The 16,448-nt window shown below is 48.0% G+C and overlaps 1 protein-coding gene across 9 annotated transcripts; it reads right to left on the reverse strand.

The window, feature by feature from the left end:
• Nucleotides 1-1,753: 1,753 nt before the first annotated feature.
• On the reverse strand, nt 1,754-16,397 carry UBFD1 (ubiquitin family domain containing 1). 9 transcript variants are annotated; one of them, XR_014297757.1, is made up of 9 exons: nt 16,352-16,397; nt 15,837-16,166; nt 14,738-14,946; nt 12,041-12,106; nt 11,774-11,879; nt 10,447-10,497; nt 8,836-8,891; nt 7,884-7,966; nt 5,398-5,415 (listed from the first exon to the last, which is right to left on the reverse strand). XR_014297757.1 is itself a non-coding variant. In XM_082671688.1 (8 exons), exons 1-7 carry the CDS (start codon nt 16,374-16,376, stop codon nt 7,886-7,888), a joined length of 888 nt encoding a protein of 295 aa, XP_082527814.1. In that variant the 5' UTR covers nt 16,377-16,397; the 3' UTR covers nt 5,289-5,415; nt 7,884-7,885. The 9 variants fall into 9 exon arrangements, 6 of the variants coding, with proteins under 6 accessions (XP_082527812.1, XP_082527811.1, XP_082527815.1 ...); XM_082671688.1 differs by lacking the exon at nt 8,836-8,891 and having other exon boundaries at nt 5,289-5,415; nt 10,427-10,497; XR_014297755.1 differs by having other exon boundaries at nt 5,383-5,415; nt 8,836-10,497.
• Nucleotides 16,398-16,448: the final 51 nt, after the last annotated feature.

Below are 16,448 nucleotides of genomic sequence, written 5' to 3' on the forward strand. Positions count from 1 at the left end.
AAACATATGGGAGGAGATTACTTTAAAGTGAGAGAAAAAAGCCATTTTAAAAAAAATACAAGACTTGGGAGAAGGACTCAAAAACATAAGGATTATTGATTGGAAAGAACAGTTCTAGAAGATATATTAGGTGATATTACTAACATCATATCATCTGTATATTAGATGATATTGCTGAATTGATGTTAGTTTTCTTAGGTGAGATAACCGTGTCATACTTAGGTATAACAATGGCCTTATTCTTCAGAGATGCTACTTAAATATCCACAGGTGAAGTGCCATGATGTCTGCATGCCTGTCAAATGCTTCAGCAAAATAAAGTATGTGAGAGAAAGCAAATGGAGTTAATAGTTTAACAACTGATGAACCCAGGTGAAAGCATGAGGTGGTCACTAGCATTTTTCAACTTTCTGTAGGTTTGAAAATTTCCAAAACAAAAAAGGGAAGACAGCAAGGGATTGAAATTAGATATGGAGGAAAGTGGTAAAAATAGAAGAAACCTGAGAGCTAGGAGTTATAAAATGCGGTGAAGAGTAGGAAAGGTTCTATCAGTAGAATAAGAGGCTAACAAGGCTTCAGAACAAAATAGCCTTGACGAACGGGAAAAGCCAGAGGTTAATCCCAGCTCGAAGCAGCCGGGTGGTGTTGGCACAGGCCTCCAGGGTGGAAAGCACGTCAACTTCCTACAGCTGGCATGGGCTAGACAGACCGCTCGGGCAAAAGCAGGAAGAAGTCCTTGCCTCCTGCCCTAGTGACAGTCTGTTCTGTGGGGTCCTGTTGTAGAAAGTGTTCTGTTAGCTACCCACAGTTGAGAAAATGCCAAGATACTCCCCCCCCAAATATGGTAAGAAATTCAGACTGGAGTTTATCTCATTCTCCATCTTAGGAGGGTCAATCATCCTATTCGTTTTAAGGTGCCTGCAATAACAGTTCAGAACTGGGATAGAGTCCAGAAGTACCCTCTGTGCAGACCGAAGATTCCCTAGGTGGGCAGCAGGCAACATATAGCACAGCCCCACCCGTCCCTCCCTCCCATATAACAGTCAGAGGCTTAAGAATCTAACAGTGTTGTTTCAGGATTATGAGGTATTGGAAAAGTGGAAAAGAGCCAGGAAGGGGCAGTGAGACCAGAACCTTCAGGAACATTTACAACGCAGGGGGAAGAGAAGAGAGGGTTCCAGTGGGAGTGGTGCTGGGTCAAAACCAGTTCTGACAAACTATAGTCACTCTTTGTGCCAAGGATTCTGCTTTTGTCCCATTTTTGGTAACAGATCTCCCTCCCTCCTCCTGGGTCTTTGTAGCTTGAGGCTAGAGCTACAGCTCCATCTCAGTGTTTCACCAAACACGTCCTCGAAGAGTGAAGTCACACGAGGTGCTAGGCGGGAGGCGTAAGGGCTGGGAGGCAGCTTCCCCTCCAATGCCTGGGGGCCGGGCCAAGGAGAACAGCCCTAATAGGGACGTGGCTGACTGCGGAGGGGTAGTTTGACTAACACAGTGTAAAACAAATCAAACCCCTTTATCAACTATTTTCAGCAGGAACAAACTTGGATATACTTATACGCCAAATAAGTAAGACAGTAACATGGTACACCACAGCTGGCCAAAAATGGCTCTGGGCTCATTTCCAAATGTTGGTCAATCCCCAGTACAGATTAGGCGCGTGAAGAATTGTAAGGAAAAGAAGACGCAATTAATTATCAAACTTTAATTGATAGACTAATCTTACAGGATAAACAATAAGACAGCTAGTCAAGGTTACACTTAAAAAAACAATCCAGCAGCGCAAATCTAATAAGACTAAATACGTTCATCTCCTCCCAAACAGGCATTTGATTAAAAACAAAAACCAGAACAGAGCGTACACCACAAGGAAAACATGGTACTTATATATATTGTCAAATAATTCCGCAGAACTGGTTAAGAAACGAAGAGATTCTTAGAAATTCAGAAAGCAGTAGAACCACCCAGCCTGGCAGGTAAACTTGCCAGATGTCGCGCGCCTTGGAGGGCTCCTGACCGCCTGTAACTTCAGAAAGGCCACCAGGCCCCTCTAAGAAGGAAACAGGGGCCAGTCCTAACTGGAGATGACTTTTTCACAAAGCCTTAAGACAAAGGGACCATCTTTTCCTAAGACAACAGGCATGAGCAGAGGCAAGGAGAGAAAGAGGCGTCCCTCAGAGGATGCAGTGGAAAGCAAGCCGCCCTTGAGTGGCCCTTGGCACCCGGGGTCCAACCCACGCCCTTCCCTGCCCCCGGCAAAGAGGGCGAGCCAAGTGCGGAGCCCAGGACCGCTCCTCCAGGCACGTGGTTAGAGTGAGAGTAAGAAGAAAGGCAGCCCCTTCCGGCTGAAATACGGCAACTTTTCAGAGACGTGGCAAAGTGAGTTTCCTTGGCCCTTGTAATCTAAAGCAGCAACTCCGGAGAAAGTGCATCCTTAGTTCAGTTCGACTTCATTTAAAAAGAGCTAATGCTACTTGCCAAAGGCCCGTCATCGATTAAAATACTTAATATCAAAGAGTTCCAGTATGTGTCGGGACTTTCTACATTTTCTGACCGGACTGACCGGAACAGAGCTGAGGGGCCAGGCCGCGCAGGGACAAGCTTGTCACCATCCTGCCAAGTCGCCTCAGGGAGGGAAGGAAAGGCAGGCTGCCTGCGAGCGAGCGAGCGAGCGAGCCCTGCAGGGGGACCGCCGGCACGACCTCCCGAGAGAAAGCAGCGGCCTCGGCCACCCTGCCCTGCACGCACGCCCCGGGCCGCGGCGAGGGGATCACAGCCAGGGCTCTGCCCAGAAAGCATCCTGAGGGAAAAATGAACACCGTGAGGCTACGGAAGGGCACAGAGTCTCAGTTTGCTAACACAGGTTTAGTCAGTACGTTCTGGCCCGTAAGATGATGAAGCGACCACTCACGGGGCCGAGTGACAAGCCAGTGAACTGCTGGGACCCAGGCACGGCTGTACACCCCACACTCCTCCCAGCGGCTCCTGGTGCCGCCCCCTCGGCTCTCCGGGGCTTCCAGCAAGGTCTCCACGGAGTCGGGAGCCAGAGCCCAAGATGGTTCCAGCAGATTTAGTGAGCTCTGTCAAGCAACACTCAGACAGGTCCATATGAAAAGATGGCATTTACATTATTTATATATCTCCAAGTAAGGAAAAAAGCACCATTTTACTTAAAATAAAAAGGCTCACACAGGCTTTGGTCGTCTTGAGATGACACCAGCCTGAGCGAGAGGCGGTTTGGCCCTCGGGGAGCAGGGAGACAGACAGGACACACGCTGTCACCGGGAGGGAGGGGCGTCAGGTGGCACGGGCAGCCGCACAAGCGGGGGAAGTGAGGAGACCTGGCAGGAAGGGCCTCAGAGAGCAGCCCCACGTGGCCAGTCTGTGGACGGAGACGCGTGCTTCAAGAGACCAAAAGCAGGCGTGTGGCACTGTCAGGACAAGCCTCCGGGACAGGGACGCCGGCCAACAGCAAGGGCAGTATTCACACTGAGGTGACGCTCTTCTTGCTACGTGACCGCTTCCTCTGTAGGCCTGTCAACTGCAGAGGGAGGCTTCAACAAGAAGCAAAGAAGCACTCTTTTCTCCAGGAGCTGCGGGCCAACGAGGACAGAAAAGCTACAGTCACTGCTCCTTTTTCAAGGATGAAAACCAGGCAGTTTCCTGAACACTACACACTTCCCATACATACTTATGCCCCTCAAGAAAGCAACAGTAGGTTTTCCTGCCCAGATGCATAACTTGGCATTGACTACACAACGAAAAGCAAGAGTCTGTCTGGATGGGCTGGATTCCTGAACTACAGCTTAGAAGGGAAGGGCGCAGAATATCACCATAAACTGGCTCACAAGGAATAGTCATCTTAGGCGAACACATGCTAATACATTTCACAGAATGAGGGGTAACAGTCTAGAATCCAAAATGTGAAGTTTGGAACATCTCTCGCCAAACCTTACTATGAGGGCCTGCACCAGTGAGACGAGAATTGCAAAGACAGCAGCAGAGCAACAGCAAACAGCACAAAGGGTATCATTCACCAAGAGACCATCCCTCATTCCAGAGTCAACCAAGCCATCGGGAGACAACAGAACTTCACGTGGACGAAGAACATAAGGGCTAAAACCAGAAGAGGGAGAGCTAATCACGAAAGCCATTTATCCCATTTTCGATGTTTAAATACATCGGCCAACCCACTAGGTCAGATGTCTTCTTCTTGAGAAAGGCAGCATCTCTGAACCTGGGATGAAGGACACTTGAACATAACACATGAGCAGAAGGACCCAATGGAGACGCGTAACTGAAAGAATCATTGGACTGCTGAAGACTTTCTCGAAACTTCTAAGGAAAGAAGGATCTGGGTCTGTGGCTGTAGGGCTGTGTAACTGGCTTCCACCTGGCTCCTCTCAAAGAGGTCTTTGTCGGCATACCCAGGCACACCTGTGCCAGGCTGGGCCTCAAAGCCGAATCAGTGAGGGCTGCAGACAACCGTCAAAGCAGCAGCGGATCTCCCCAGAGATCGGGGCCCAAAGGGCAAGACGTTCAGACAGGAGTCACTGCGACACACTCTGCTGCTCAACAGTCACCACGGCCAGTGTGAGCGACCCCGACCAGACCCACAGCTCTTCCTCTCCCGCCTAGTGCTCACGAGCAGCAGCGTGGCAGGAGGGAAGCCAGGAAAGGAAGTGGTGATGAGGTACAAGAGGAGGAACTGACCTCTTTGGGTTTTTAAAACATAAATTCCAATCCAGGAAGTGGGAAAATAAAAAGGGAAAGAATTCATTCTGAATCAATGGACAGAGAAATATGGCTTACTAACCCCACATTCTGCATACAATTTCATATAAGAGAGGGAAAAACCCACCCCAACTCATCACAACACAGTCCAAATGTTTGCAACCAAAGAGTCATGAAAATATTTCAGGTGAAATCACTTAAAAAAAAAGAAAGAAACCAGAAAGCTTTTGATAATTGCTTTCTAAACAAAATTGGTAGATCTACTCTCAAATACACTTAAGAGTATTCCACACAACATGTTCAGAATTCAGATTTATTGATTTCCACCATATTGACTTTTAAAAATGGTATGAAGCTGACTGCAAGAAAGGGAACTGGTGATTTTAAGTTAAAATTAAGCTAATGGTGAAAGTACATCACCTCTGGCTTCAGTCACCACATCACCTTAGATTGGATATAGATTTTTTTTGAACAAAGTTCCAGAACTCTGAAATCCAGGGATGCTGCAGGCCTCTCCCAGCAATGTCCTTCACTTTGGGTCAGTCTCCTGGGCCAGAGGTGAAAGTGCTTTCAAAAATACTGCCATTTCCCCAGCACAGTGTCTTTGATTGCATCCACATATTGAGTTGGAACCCAGTACACCCAGTAGTAAGAGGCTTCCGTGGGGCCCAACTGAAACGCCTGGAAGGGAAAAAGGAAAACCAAGCGGTACTTCAGAGGTCGGGAGACTGAGCAGGCAGCACAACAAACACGGGGAGGGCTGAGAAGTGAATTAATTAAAAGGGGAAGGGGAAAAAAAAAACTGTGCACATGGGGAGCATTCTCCTGTCAAAAATAAATGGATAAATAAAACATAAAAAGGTGGGAGAGTTAAGCATAGCCGATCCTAAAGCGGTGGTTCCCGAACTCGCGCGTGCAGCAGAGCCAGCTGGGGGCTTGTTAGAACAGAATGGTGGGCTCCAGCCCTTAAAGTTCCTGGTTCCAGAGAGGTGGGGCGGGGCCTGAGGATCTGCATTTCTAACAAGTTCCCAGGTGATGTAATACTGCTGATCCAGAGACCAGTTTGAGAACCACTGCCCTAGGAAAACTGTCACACATGCAGGAGGAAACAGACATGAGTGTTCAAAGCAGCACTGTCAGAAATGATAAAAACCTGGAAACAACCTACATATCCATCAGTAAGGGAACGCAAAATTAAAAGTGACCTACTCGTATGAATACTAGATTTACTTTTACAAGGTATGAACTGGATCTAGAGTTAATACAGACAGATCGTAATGTCGAACCAAAAAAAAGCAAGTTGCAGAACGATACATACCATGATACCATTTATGAAAACTGAAAAAACACAAAACAATACTGTAGCTTGGTCATGGATATACGTGAAAATAAATGCACAGAGAGATGGAAGGATCCACATGATAAATCATGATAATGGCAATGGGGGGAGGGGAAGACAATGGGGACATATTCACTGCTGGTATATTTTCTTTTATTTAAAGCAAGATTGAAAACAAGTTACAAAATATTTACAATAGTCATTTCTTGGTGATGGATATATGGGTTTGTTATAGTACTCTCGGTCCTTTTCTATGCTTTTTAACATTTCTCTAAGGTGACATTCCCCCCTTTTCTAAGGTGACCTGTGAATCTAGCTAGTGAAATGGCATCTGCAAAGAGGGAAATAAACACTTTCATTAAGACAAAGGCCAAGGTGCTACTTAATGGCGTTTAGAAAAGAAATGGGGCGATTAGAACCCACCTCTGCCAGCAATGACTCCAGAGGGAAATCAGCATTTAAACTAAATACAAAGGCATTAGCCATCCACACCACCTCCTTAAAAGATGTCCAAAATGGTCCACTCTACTTGTTTGAAATCCTTCTTCCCAGGCTGTGTGAAAACTGGGACTGCAAACCCTACCGGGTCAAACTGGTGAGACAGATGTTTCGAAAGGGAGTGAAGGGGCCCAACTGAAAATATTAAAATCCAACTTTTAAAACAGAAAAATTCACTGAGCAGGCAAAACAAATCACCTGCAATCGTTTAAAGACTAGAGACTAGTGGCGGAAGGGCCACCCGAGGGCCTGAAAGGAGCCTGTGTCGTCGTCGCCACTGCCCGGAGGACACCCATGAGCTGTGCACCCAGGGCTGCATGGCCAGCCATGGCCTGACGAAGCCCCTGAGCTGACAGACTCCGACAGGGCAGCAGAGGGGACACGACTGGCTGACCTCCTAGAGCCAGGGGACCTGTCATCTGCCCAGAGAGAACCGCCATACCTCGAGATCCCCTTTTCCCGGACCTCCCAACACCTCCCTGCGCCGTGAACCCTGGAGGCCAACCCGCAGCCCAGACCGCTGGCTCCTGCTCCTCCCTGGGCTGGGCCGCCGCCGCCGTGGCTACATCACTGTCACCTCCTCAGCGAGCAAGGGAGGCAGCCCCGCCCACACCCTATCACCGCTCAGCTCAGGTCTCTGGCACAGCAACTTCGGAGCAAGGTGGCTGAACTTCCTTTTTAAAGCAGTCCCTTCAACAGTGCTGGGGAGACAGGTGTCTGCCTAAGCTGCTCAGGGAGTCTCGCCACGGAACTCCTGCTCTGTTCTGCAGACCTGGGGAATGCCTCCAGATGTGCTGTCTGGGAAAGAGCAGCCGCTCTCTTTAGAGCACAACTCCTTGCTTAACCAGGTCACAGACTCCACCCTCCCCACAGGGTCCTCGGCCCCTCGAGGGCTGCCCCCTGGGATAAGCAACATCACTGCAGAAAGGGGCAGCCTGGTGCCCTCACAGACGCCAAGGCGAGTGGGAGGTTTTGTTTCATACGCAAGACAAAACTTAAAATGAAGACCCACAAGCCATTAACCTCCTCTTTATATTTATTTTCCTGGTCTAAAAACAAAACATTACAGATATGAAAGATGCAGCAGAGATAGTGTCTCCCCTTTAAACTGCTGGGGGCGGGGTGCGGTTTGCAAAATAAACAGAACGAGGACTAGGTCACGGATTAAGTTCTAAGAATGGGAAGACAACATGAGGGTCTTAACCCTGCGCGTCTTCTCAACACTGAGTACTCTCCTCAGTGAAACATCCATCCCCTGTTAGAGGAGCAGAAGCAGGAGTCTAGGCAGGGCCAGGCCACGCCGGCTACTTACCATCATGTGGTAGTCTTCGTGTCCTTCGATAGGTTCACTGACCACATTTTTAATGGAACCCATGGGCAATTTCTCAGTCCGCTCTAAGTTAAGAGGGATTACAGTGATTATTAAAGGCCCCCCTGCTCTACTCCTGTGACTCAGCAGTCCCTCCTCAGGGCTCGTGGCTGGGGGAATCTCTCCCCACCCTCTAGGGACGACGGGAAAGATCTGGTCAGTGCACCTCCAGCCCTGCTTGGGAGTTGGGAACTTCTTAGGGGCAAATGGGGAACTGGACTTGACAGAGGTATATTAAAGGTTTCTGAGAGCAGAGGTATAGCTTGCCTGGTGTTACTCTGTAACGTCTGATGATTAATAAACACCCAAGAAATTCCTCTGCACCCTTATTGCCAAGCCCAGCCCTGGCTGAGGTCTTTGGCACCTGGGATAGCCAAGGGGACCAAAAAGAGGCAACTGCATGCCCCTGTGACTTGTACAGGAAGGGGGATGCTTGGGGCTTTAAGACCAGTTTCTATCCCTTGATCCTGCTCACTCACCGCCCCCCCATTCCCTCCCTTGGTCCCCCACCCCTCCAAATACACACACTTGAAGAAGTTCTCTGAGAGCATTCATAACCTCTTATGATTAACACTCTAAATGCCACTTATCACATGGGGTGAGAAGACATTTTGCAGCAAGTTTAAGGATGGCAGGTAAGAAAGAGGAGGCAGCGAGGGATGCCTGGAGTGAGATGAGACTGGAGGTGAGCTGAGGGCAGCAGGACAGGGCTGGTGGCAGGAGAGGTGGAGGCACCTACACAACAAAGCCACCGCCCAGAAGCAGCAGACACCTCAGGGAGGAGTTCTCAGCACATGGAGAAACCAAACTGGAAAACTCATTACAGGCTTTGCAGAAAGCAAAATCTGGAAAACGAATAAGTTGACAAAACAAACCAGGAACTCAGAGCCTTGACCTGTCGTCTAGTTGGTGACTCGAGACATGTTACTTCCATCCTGTGGGCCTTGGTCTCTGAAAAATGGGGATGAGGAGATGGGACCTGAAGATGTTCATTCAGATTTTGACTTTCATTGGCTCTAAAACAGTGACCCACAGGTAGGACCTGACCAGCACTTATCTTTAAGATGGAAACTTTTAAAAACATCAGCCATTTTGAATTGTCCAGAGATTTCACGCAAAAATATGAACTTCTGGCTTCTCTTGAAAACACAGAAGATTCAACAATCCTGGGCCCACATTCCTGAGTGACAGCAATCAGCTAGATTAGAGACTCGAGTTCCCTACAAGCAGGGCACATGCTCCCCCGAGGCGGCTCCACGTGGTCACAGGTCCCAGTTCCTGCCTGGAGCTCGTTCTTCCCCCTCCACTGGGCCTGAGGCTGTCAGTGCTGCCTTCTACACACGCTACCGCAGAAGCCCCTGAGTGCCACTCGGTAAAGCACCCCATGGAGAAAGAGGCCAACTAGCAGCTGGGATGGTCACGTCAGCAGAAAGATGAAGCCAGTGGCTGGCAGCCAACTCACAGAACAAGCTGTCCTCCTCGGACAGTGCTGAGGACACGCAGGTGACAGGACTACTGGGCTCCCAAGTGAGAAGAAAGCCTGAGGTACACTGACACAGCAGTCTGGGTGGGAATGGAAAGCCTGGTCTTGGTCAACCCTTGAAGACATGAATGTTCACGGCCAGGCTCTTTAACAAGGCTAGTGAGTAATGCGGCTCTCAACAGCTCTGAAGCCCTGATACATCAAGATTCTTCTAGAGCTCTGCCTTTGTGCCAAAGCAGAAAGGCAGCTGCTCCTACAAGCTGAAATAAAACCTCTAACTCACGTGTGGGAGGTTCTCTTTAGCCCCTGCAGTTACGATGTTGGCTCCTATACAACTTCATAACCTGAAAACACTCCCTGAGGAACCAACGAACACTGACACACTTAGTCCTCGTCCAGCTCCCCTGTCTGCACCCACCCTCTGGGCCAGCATCCTTAGTCCCCGCCTCCCATTAGGCTGCCCGAGTGAAAGTGCAAGCCTAGGAAGAGGCAGGCTCTCAGCAAGTCAATGCAATGGTGGAGAACTAAGCAAAATCACCTGCAAGGTCATGAATAAGTGACGACCTGACAGAGGCAGGGCAGCTCACAATTAAAAAAACTGATGATGTGACAGGCTCTGCAGAAGAGAATGACCTGCTAAAGGGTTCAAAGGCCCCTGGGAATGCTGGGAAAGCCCTTAAATATTATGCACAACTTGCTTTGCCCATGCAGTTAGAGTCGAAAGTGAAATGAAGACTATAGCAAGGAATCTTAATAAACTTGTTAGAAAACTCAAGCATTTTGGCCATTTCAATTTTTGTTCATTTTAAGAATCAGGATAGGGTTGAAAACAGAAACATTTTCGTATTTCACATGATTAAAATCTCACTCCCCATCACCCCTACTCCAATTATTTTCCATAAAACTTTGGTCCCATTTTAAGCAGAACCATACTAAATGGCCTGTCCCTGAAACCACGTAACCTCAGACGATGAGATCCCCTATACTTCTCTTTACCATTTACCTCGAACACTGAATACCTACAGTGCTGGCCAGAAACAGGTGAATTAGGCATGTTCGGTTCCCTCCAGGAATCTAACAGGGGGACAGACAAGTCAGAGAGTAATGAGTGCTCTGAGGACATAACGGGGCTCTCTATGAACAGAAGGGGCAGCAATTCATTTGGAGGGTGGGGGAGATATCAGGGAAGGCTTCATTAGGAGAGCACATTTAGGTAGGACCTCAGAAGACTTTGTTAACAACAGGAATGGGAAATAGGCATTCTGGGTAAGGGCACAGCAATGAGCAAAGACATGAGCTGTGCAAAGCATGGTGGGAAGCTCAGGGAGTGATGCAGTTGAAGTACGTAGGGCACAACAATGCAAGTGGGGCAGGAAGTGAGGTCAGAAACTTAAACTGGGCCCCACCGTTGAGAATACGGGACACTGTGTTTAGGCATTTGAACTTGGCCTTAAAGAGCGCAAGGTTTTTGAGCACAGGAACCAGTGAGGAAAAACCAGTACAGAAGATGGGCAGGACAAAAGAGATCCCGGATGGGGCAGGGATATAGGTTAATTTGCTTTAACAGACCAAGATTTGAGATGCTAGGAGTTAACTGGCGCAACAGAGTGGCAAAGAAAGGGACACAAATAATTCTGGAATGTAACTGACAAGACTTTGAACCATCTGGGGGAAGGGAGAGGGAGGACAGTCAGAGACACTTCCCAGCAAAAAGCAAGCCTGATTCACAGGCACAGGCAGGGTAGGGGCGGGGAAGCAGAGGGCAACCAGGCAGGGAAGGAGGGGCAGGTCCCTAGTACAGGGGCAAACTCTGATCTACAGGAGCCAGGCAGGTGACATAAATTAATAAAGCTGGCTACAATAAAAGATAAATGAAACAGTGAGGACTACAGCATGGACCCCCTGAAACCACTGCTCAGCTCCGTCTGATCGTTGCCATGTGAAAATGCAGGTCCAGAATGGCTAGATCTTTTGCTTCTTTTCAAGAGAAGCACAAAAAAAAAAAAAAATCAGATCCAGTGAAACCTCCCGATTTTCACAGATTGTGTGTAAACTCATAAAACCCTCGTCTGTGGACTAGACCTGGCCCTAAGGCCACACGTTTGGAACCTCTGGTTTTGGCTGCAACTGAAGAGCCAATGTCTGATGGATTGGCCCTGAGACCAGACTAAAAAGAATGAGGGAAGAGGGTCCAAATAGAAGGCGAGCATCAAAAAGAAAAACTGAAAGCCAGGAGCACACAAAGCACAGTGGAGAAGGATTTCAGAATGAGGAGCAGAATTGCACCCAAGGCCACGCCCTGCAGGGTACGAGAGGCAGTGAGCCAGGAAGAGGTGAGAGCAGTCCATACCTTTAGTGCCGATCCACAGCTGGTCTTGTTCTAGCTTAAAGGTAAGTCTCACTTTTCCCCCGGACTTATTGTACATGCCAGATAAGGGTACAGCTGGCAGGCGCTCCTGGAGACACAAGAGCATGGTAAGAGAGGGAGGAACCAGAAACAAGGCGAGACAGGAAAAGAAGACGGGACAAGACTCGAGGACCTGATTGCAGGAACCTCAGGAAGTCAGAAGGTGAGTTTGGTTCCTTTTCAGAATGCTCACAAAGGAGTTCGGCTTACCTGGGCACCCTTAACAGACGGCATCACATCTTCGGGTTTTCCTTTATCCAATACTTTCCTGTGTTGCTATAAGTCAGAAGAGATAATTAAATGAAACAGCTGACTGCATTTTATCTATTATTACCTCTTTGAAAAAGAGAATGAAGAAAGCCTTAATGTTTTGGTTCAAAAGCTTTTTGTGACTACAGATATGGGTCCTTTGACACTACAGAGCAGTGCTGTCCAGCAGCAATTTCCATGATGGAAATGTTCTATATCTATGCTGTCCAAAACAGTAGCCATGAGTCACCTGTGGCTATTAAGCACTTGAAACGTGGCTAGCATGAGTAAGGAACTGAATTCTTAATATTACTGAACTTTAATCAGCCACATGTGGCTACCACATTAGACATCAAAGCTCTAGAGCAATCAGGATTTCCAGATTGCTAATTCAAATAAACTCCACTTCCTTCTCCCCCTCCCCCGAAATCACCACTGAAAGAATTAAACATCAAGATAAGACAGCCACAAAGGGTGCTTGCTCTCCTGGCATGTACGAAACAGGACAGCCATTTCTGTCAACTTAAACTCCCAGAGAAACCTATAAGGATGCTGAGAATCAGCTTAGCTGCCCTAGAAGGGGCACTCCTTCAACAAATGGAGACTCAGTCCACTGCACAAATCTTCCCCATAACCCCACCCTCAACCCCAGCTAAACAGAAAGCTCAGGAGCCACATTTCCAAAGAGAAATGCTGATTACTCTAAAGCCTGACATTAAGAAGTCTCTAACCCCACTCCCACCTCAGGAGTCTGAAGCAGCTCATTAAGGGTTCTAATGAGGCTCATGGCCCCCTAAAACTGTTTCTGTCTGGCCCAAATGCCTGAGTCTTGTTTCCTCTCCATCTGTGGCTTTACAGGTACAGTCGCTGTCTGGTCAAGCTAGAACTGTAGGGTAACAAGTGGGTAGAGGGTAAACATTTAATCGAATTTACGGACCAAGTGGTCAAGAGCCAGCTTAAACCCGCACGGGCATGGTGGAAACCCTCTGGCAGGAATAAACTCAACACTGCCAGACTACTAGCAAAATGTCACTCTACATATCAGCCCTAGATTCTTGAGCAAGCTGACGAAAAGCCAGGAGAACGGGTCCCTCTCAGTAGGCCACGTTATGCCTCATAACCGGCATCAACGGAACAAAGCTGCGTGGATTAGAAGCCTAACTGGACTCATACCTCACAAGTACCTTTTGAAGTATTTTCCCTTCACTGTGGAGAACACTTCTAAAGCCTGTTAAGCTACCATTAGTAACTCAAAACCTGTATTTAAGAGGCATGTTATGCTCCAAGGGTGTAACCAGTGGGAAGGCTCATTCATGTCTGACATGTTCCTATTTGACAATTTCATACATTGCGGCAGAGGAAGATATGAAAATGGAAATGCACTCATTTAGTTACAAGACATTATCATCCCATATTTAGAGGCAAAAATATCCAAATAAACACATTTTAGATGTTAATATAGGTTTACAGTCTTTTATCTGAAAGCCTAAGGACAAATATTTTGTACTTTATAAAGTCTAAAACTTTTAAGAATTTTATAAACGTAATACAGTTTTTCTTTTTTTGTCATAATATGGTTTTAAACTACACTACATAATATTCTTTGTGAAGTCTAGGACAGTACCTTGTTACCAAATATGTTAATATTTCTAGGGCAAAACATGACTATTCACACTAATTCTGATCAGGTTTTGCTGCCAAATTTATAAAAGCACTTGAGTTTTCAGACTTTTGGGGTTCTGGAAGCACATATAAGGGATTACGGACCTGTAACAGAAAATTGTGTCCTTCTCACACTGTTGGCCATGTGCCTTGGTGCCTAAGGTCACTGAAACTGATGTTGGTCAAGGTTGGTTTACTCTCCTCAGGATACAGATTAAGTTGAGAATATCTATTTTCCTGGAACACATTAAGAGTAGCCAGGAGACTCCATAACTACAGGTGGGGTTAGCTGGGTGATAAGATCACAAGTGATGGTTCTTCCAATCAGTTCCTTCCACAGTGAAACACGCTTACTTTTCCCAATCACAAAAAAGAATCTGAATGGCTACAATGAGCACAAAACAGGCTGGATCTCTTCCATCCAAAATGACCAACAAAGCATGTAAAAATTCAGGCCCCCGTTTCACAGACCAGGAAGAGGGAAAAAAGAAAATCAGCAGAGTTATCTTCCTAGTCAGCTTCATTTGGCTTCCTGAAACAGTCAGTTTTAGAGGAACCTCTGAAAGCTATTGATTTCCATGCCTATCCAGAAAAGGGCTTGTTGACGTGAGGGAAGCCACAAGCCAAAAAAACAAATGCAAGCACTTGTGTAAAATGGAGGATTAATTCCAAAAGTGGCATTTTTCTCTGGCACTAAATAGGAGAGAAACCCACATCTGCTTCACTTCAATACCTGGTCTAAAGCCTGCCTTTACAAAGGCCTTATCCTAAAGTAGATAGACTTGAGACACACTGACCCGCCAGATGAGACAAAGATGCAAATCTCAGGTAGTTGTCACCTCCACTCAACAGCCAGCCGCACCCAACTGCTGCCATAAATTTCCATCATGGGCCCTGTCCAAAAAGGAGCTTATTCTAGAAAGGATACAACCAGCCTAGGCTTGAGAGGACAAAGCCTCACACTTCCCAGGACCAACAATCACACGACAGACTCACTTTCTGCCTGCAGAGAGGCTCCTTCTTGTTCTCTTCGGCCTTTGCGTCCTGCTGGGCAGCATCTTTGGGTGTGTTTACTGCTAAAACATCATTTATCGTGGAGCCAACCACCATGATCTTGGCTCCACTGGTGACTTTTATTTCTCTCAACGTCTTATCCTCAGGGACAAGTCCCTTATACATGACTTTCTGCATGGCAGGTGGGAGACCTTGAGAAAAGATAGAGGACAGTGAAAGGAAAAAACGAAAAACATTCTTGCACAACAGACCTGAAAGTGAATACTGCTCTATTGCCAATTACTTTTGTGCACTCAGGCAATTCACAACCTCTCTGAGTCTCCAGAACTTCATAAGAGTAATGACAATAGTTTCTTCTGTACGAACTCGTTTTAACGACTAAGATATAATAAATACGGATCATTTAGTGCAGCACCTGGTATTTAATAACTGATCAATAAATATCAGCTATTATTCATTCCAAGTTGTTCCTCAACCATCTTGTGACTCAAATATTAAGTGAGAGTCCATAAACCTCAGGGATATAGAAACCAATAAGGTTTCTGTTTTTATGGAGCTTACAGAATACGTGCAGAAAATGTAAAAAGAAAATCATTTCAGATGGCAAACTGCTGTAAATAAGAAAAAAACTAAGTAACACGAGCATCTGTGAAGGGGCCAGCATGAGAGCCAAAAACAGTGTTTCCTAAACTTCCCTTATTAGAAGTACCTGAGGCATTTGCTAAAAATAATTCCTGGCCACATTCCAGACCCACTGAATCAAAATCTCCAGGGGGAAGGGCCTAGGAGCTGTAAATTTCACAAGCGCCTTAGGTGATTTTATTAGAGATGTTAGAAGCACAAGTTAGAAACTTGGGCCGAAGAGTCAGAAATGGACTTGAATCCCAGCTCAGCCACTGACTAGCTCTGACTTCGGGTCTCATTTTCCCCACCTGAATAACAGGCACATTACTACTTACTTGGGAGGACTGTTGTGAGCACTGAGAACGCTGATGCAAGGAAAGAGGCCAGCGCGGTGCCTAGCACAGCGTCAACACTAGGTAGGTGAAGTGGGAAAGGCTGTCAGAGCCACGGGGATTACCTGTAATCGAGTGAATCTTCTGTTTTAGCTCGGAGCCTGTGCTATCCAGGGGAAACTTCACGTCGTGCTTAGTCTTGTTCCAGATGATCTTCAGGTCCACCAACTCCCTGCCCGCGCCGCCGCCCGCGTCCTCGCCGTTGCTGACCGAGGCCTGGGCCGCGAGGTCCCCAGGGGGCTGGGCCGGGGCAGGCTGCAGACTGCCTCGCGCGGCGCAGGAGTCCTCGGCCGCCGCCCCCGCCGCGGCTTCGGCCTCCAAGCAGCTGAGGGGCCGCGCGGGCCCCTCGGTCGCCACGGTCTCGGCCTCCGTGTCCATGCCCGGTTCCTCCATGCCTGCAAGGGGGTTAGGGGGTGGGCGCTCGCCGCGGGCTGGGCCTGGGACCGGATTCTGCCCGAGCGCCCGCCGGACCGCCGCTCCCGAGCCAGACTGCTCCCCCCGCCGCGCCAGGCCGCATCCCCCAGGGGCTCCCGCTTCACCTCGGCCCGACCCGGGCGCCCGCCACCCCCTCCACACTCACCATCCGGGGCTCCGGCCGCCGCCATGATGATTGTGTACAACACCCACCGCTCCCGCAGAGGCCGCCGGGAAAAAGCGAGCTGGCTGAGATTGGCCCC

This window comes from Grampus griseus (assembly GCF_964374135.1).
Source record: "Grampus griseus genome assembly, chromosome: 14".
Lineage (NCBI taxonomy): Eukaryota > Metazoa > Chordata > Mammalia > Artiodactyla > Delphinidae > Grampus > Grampus griseus.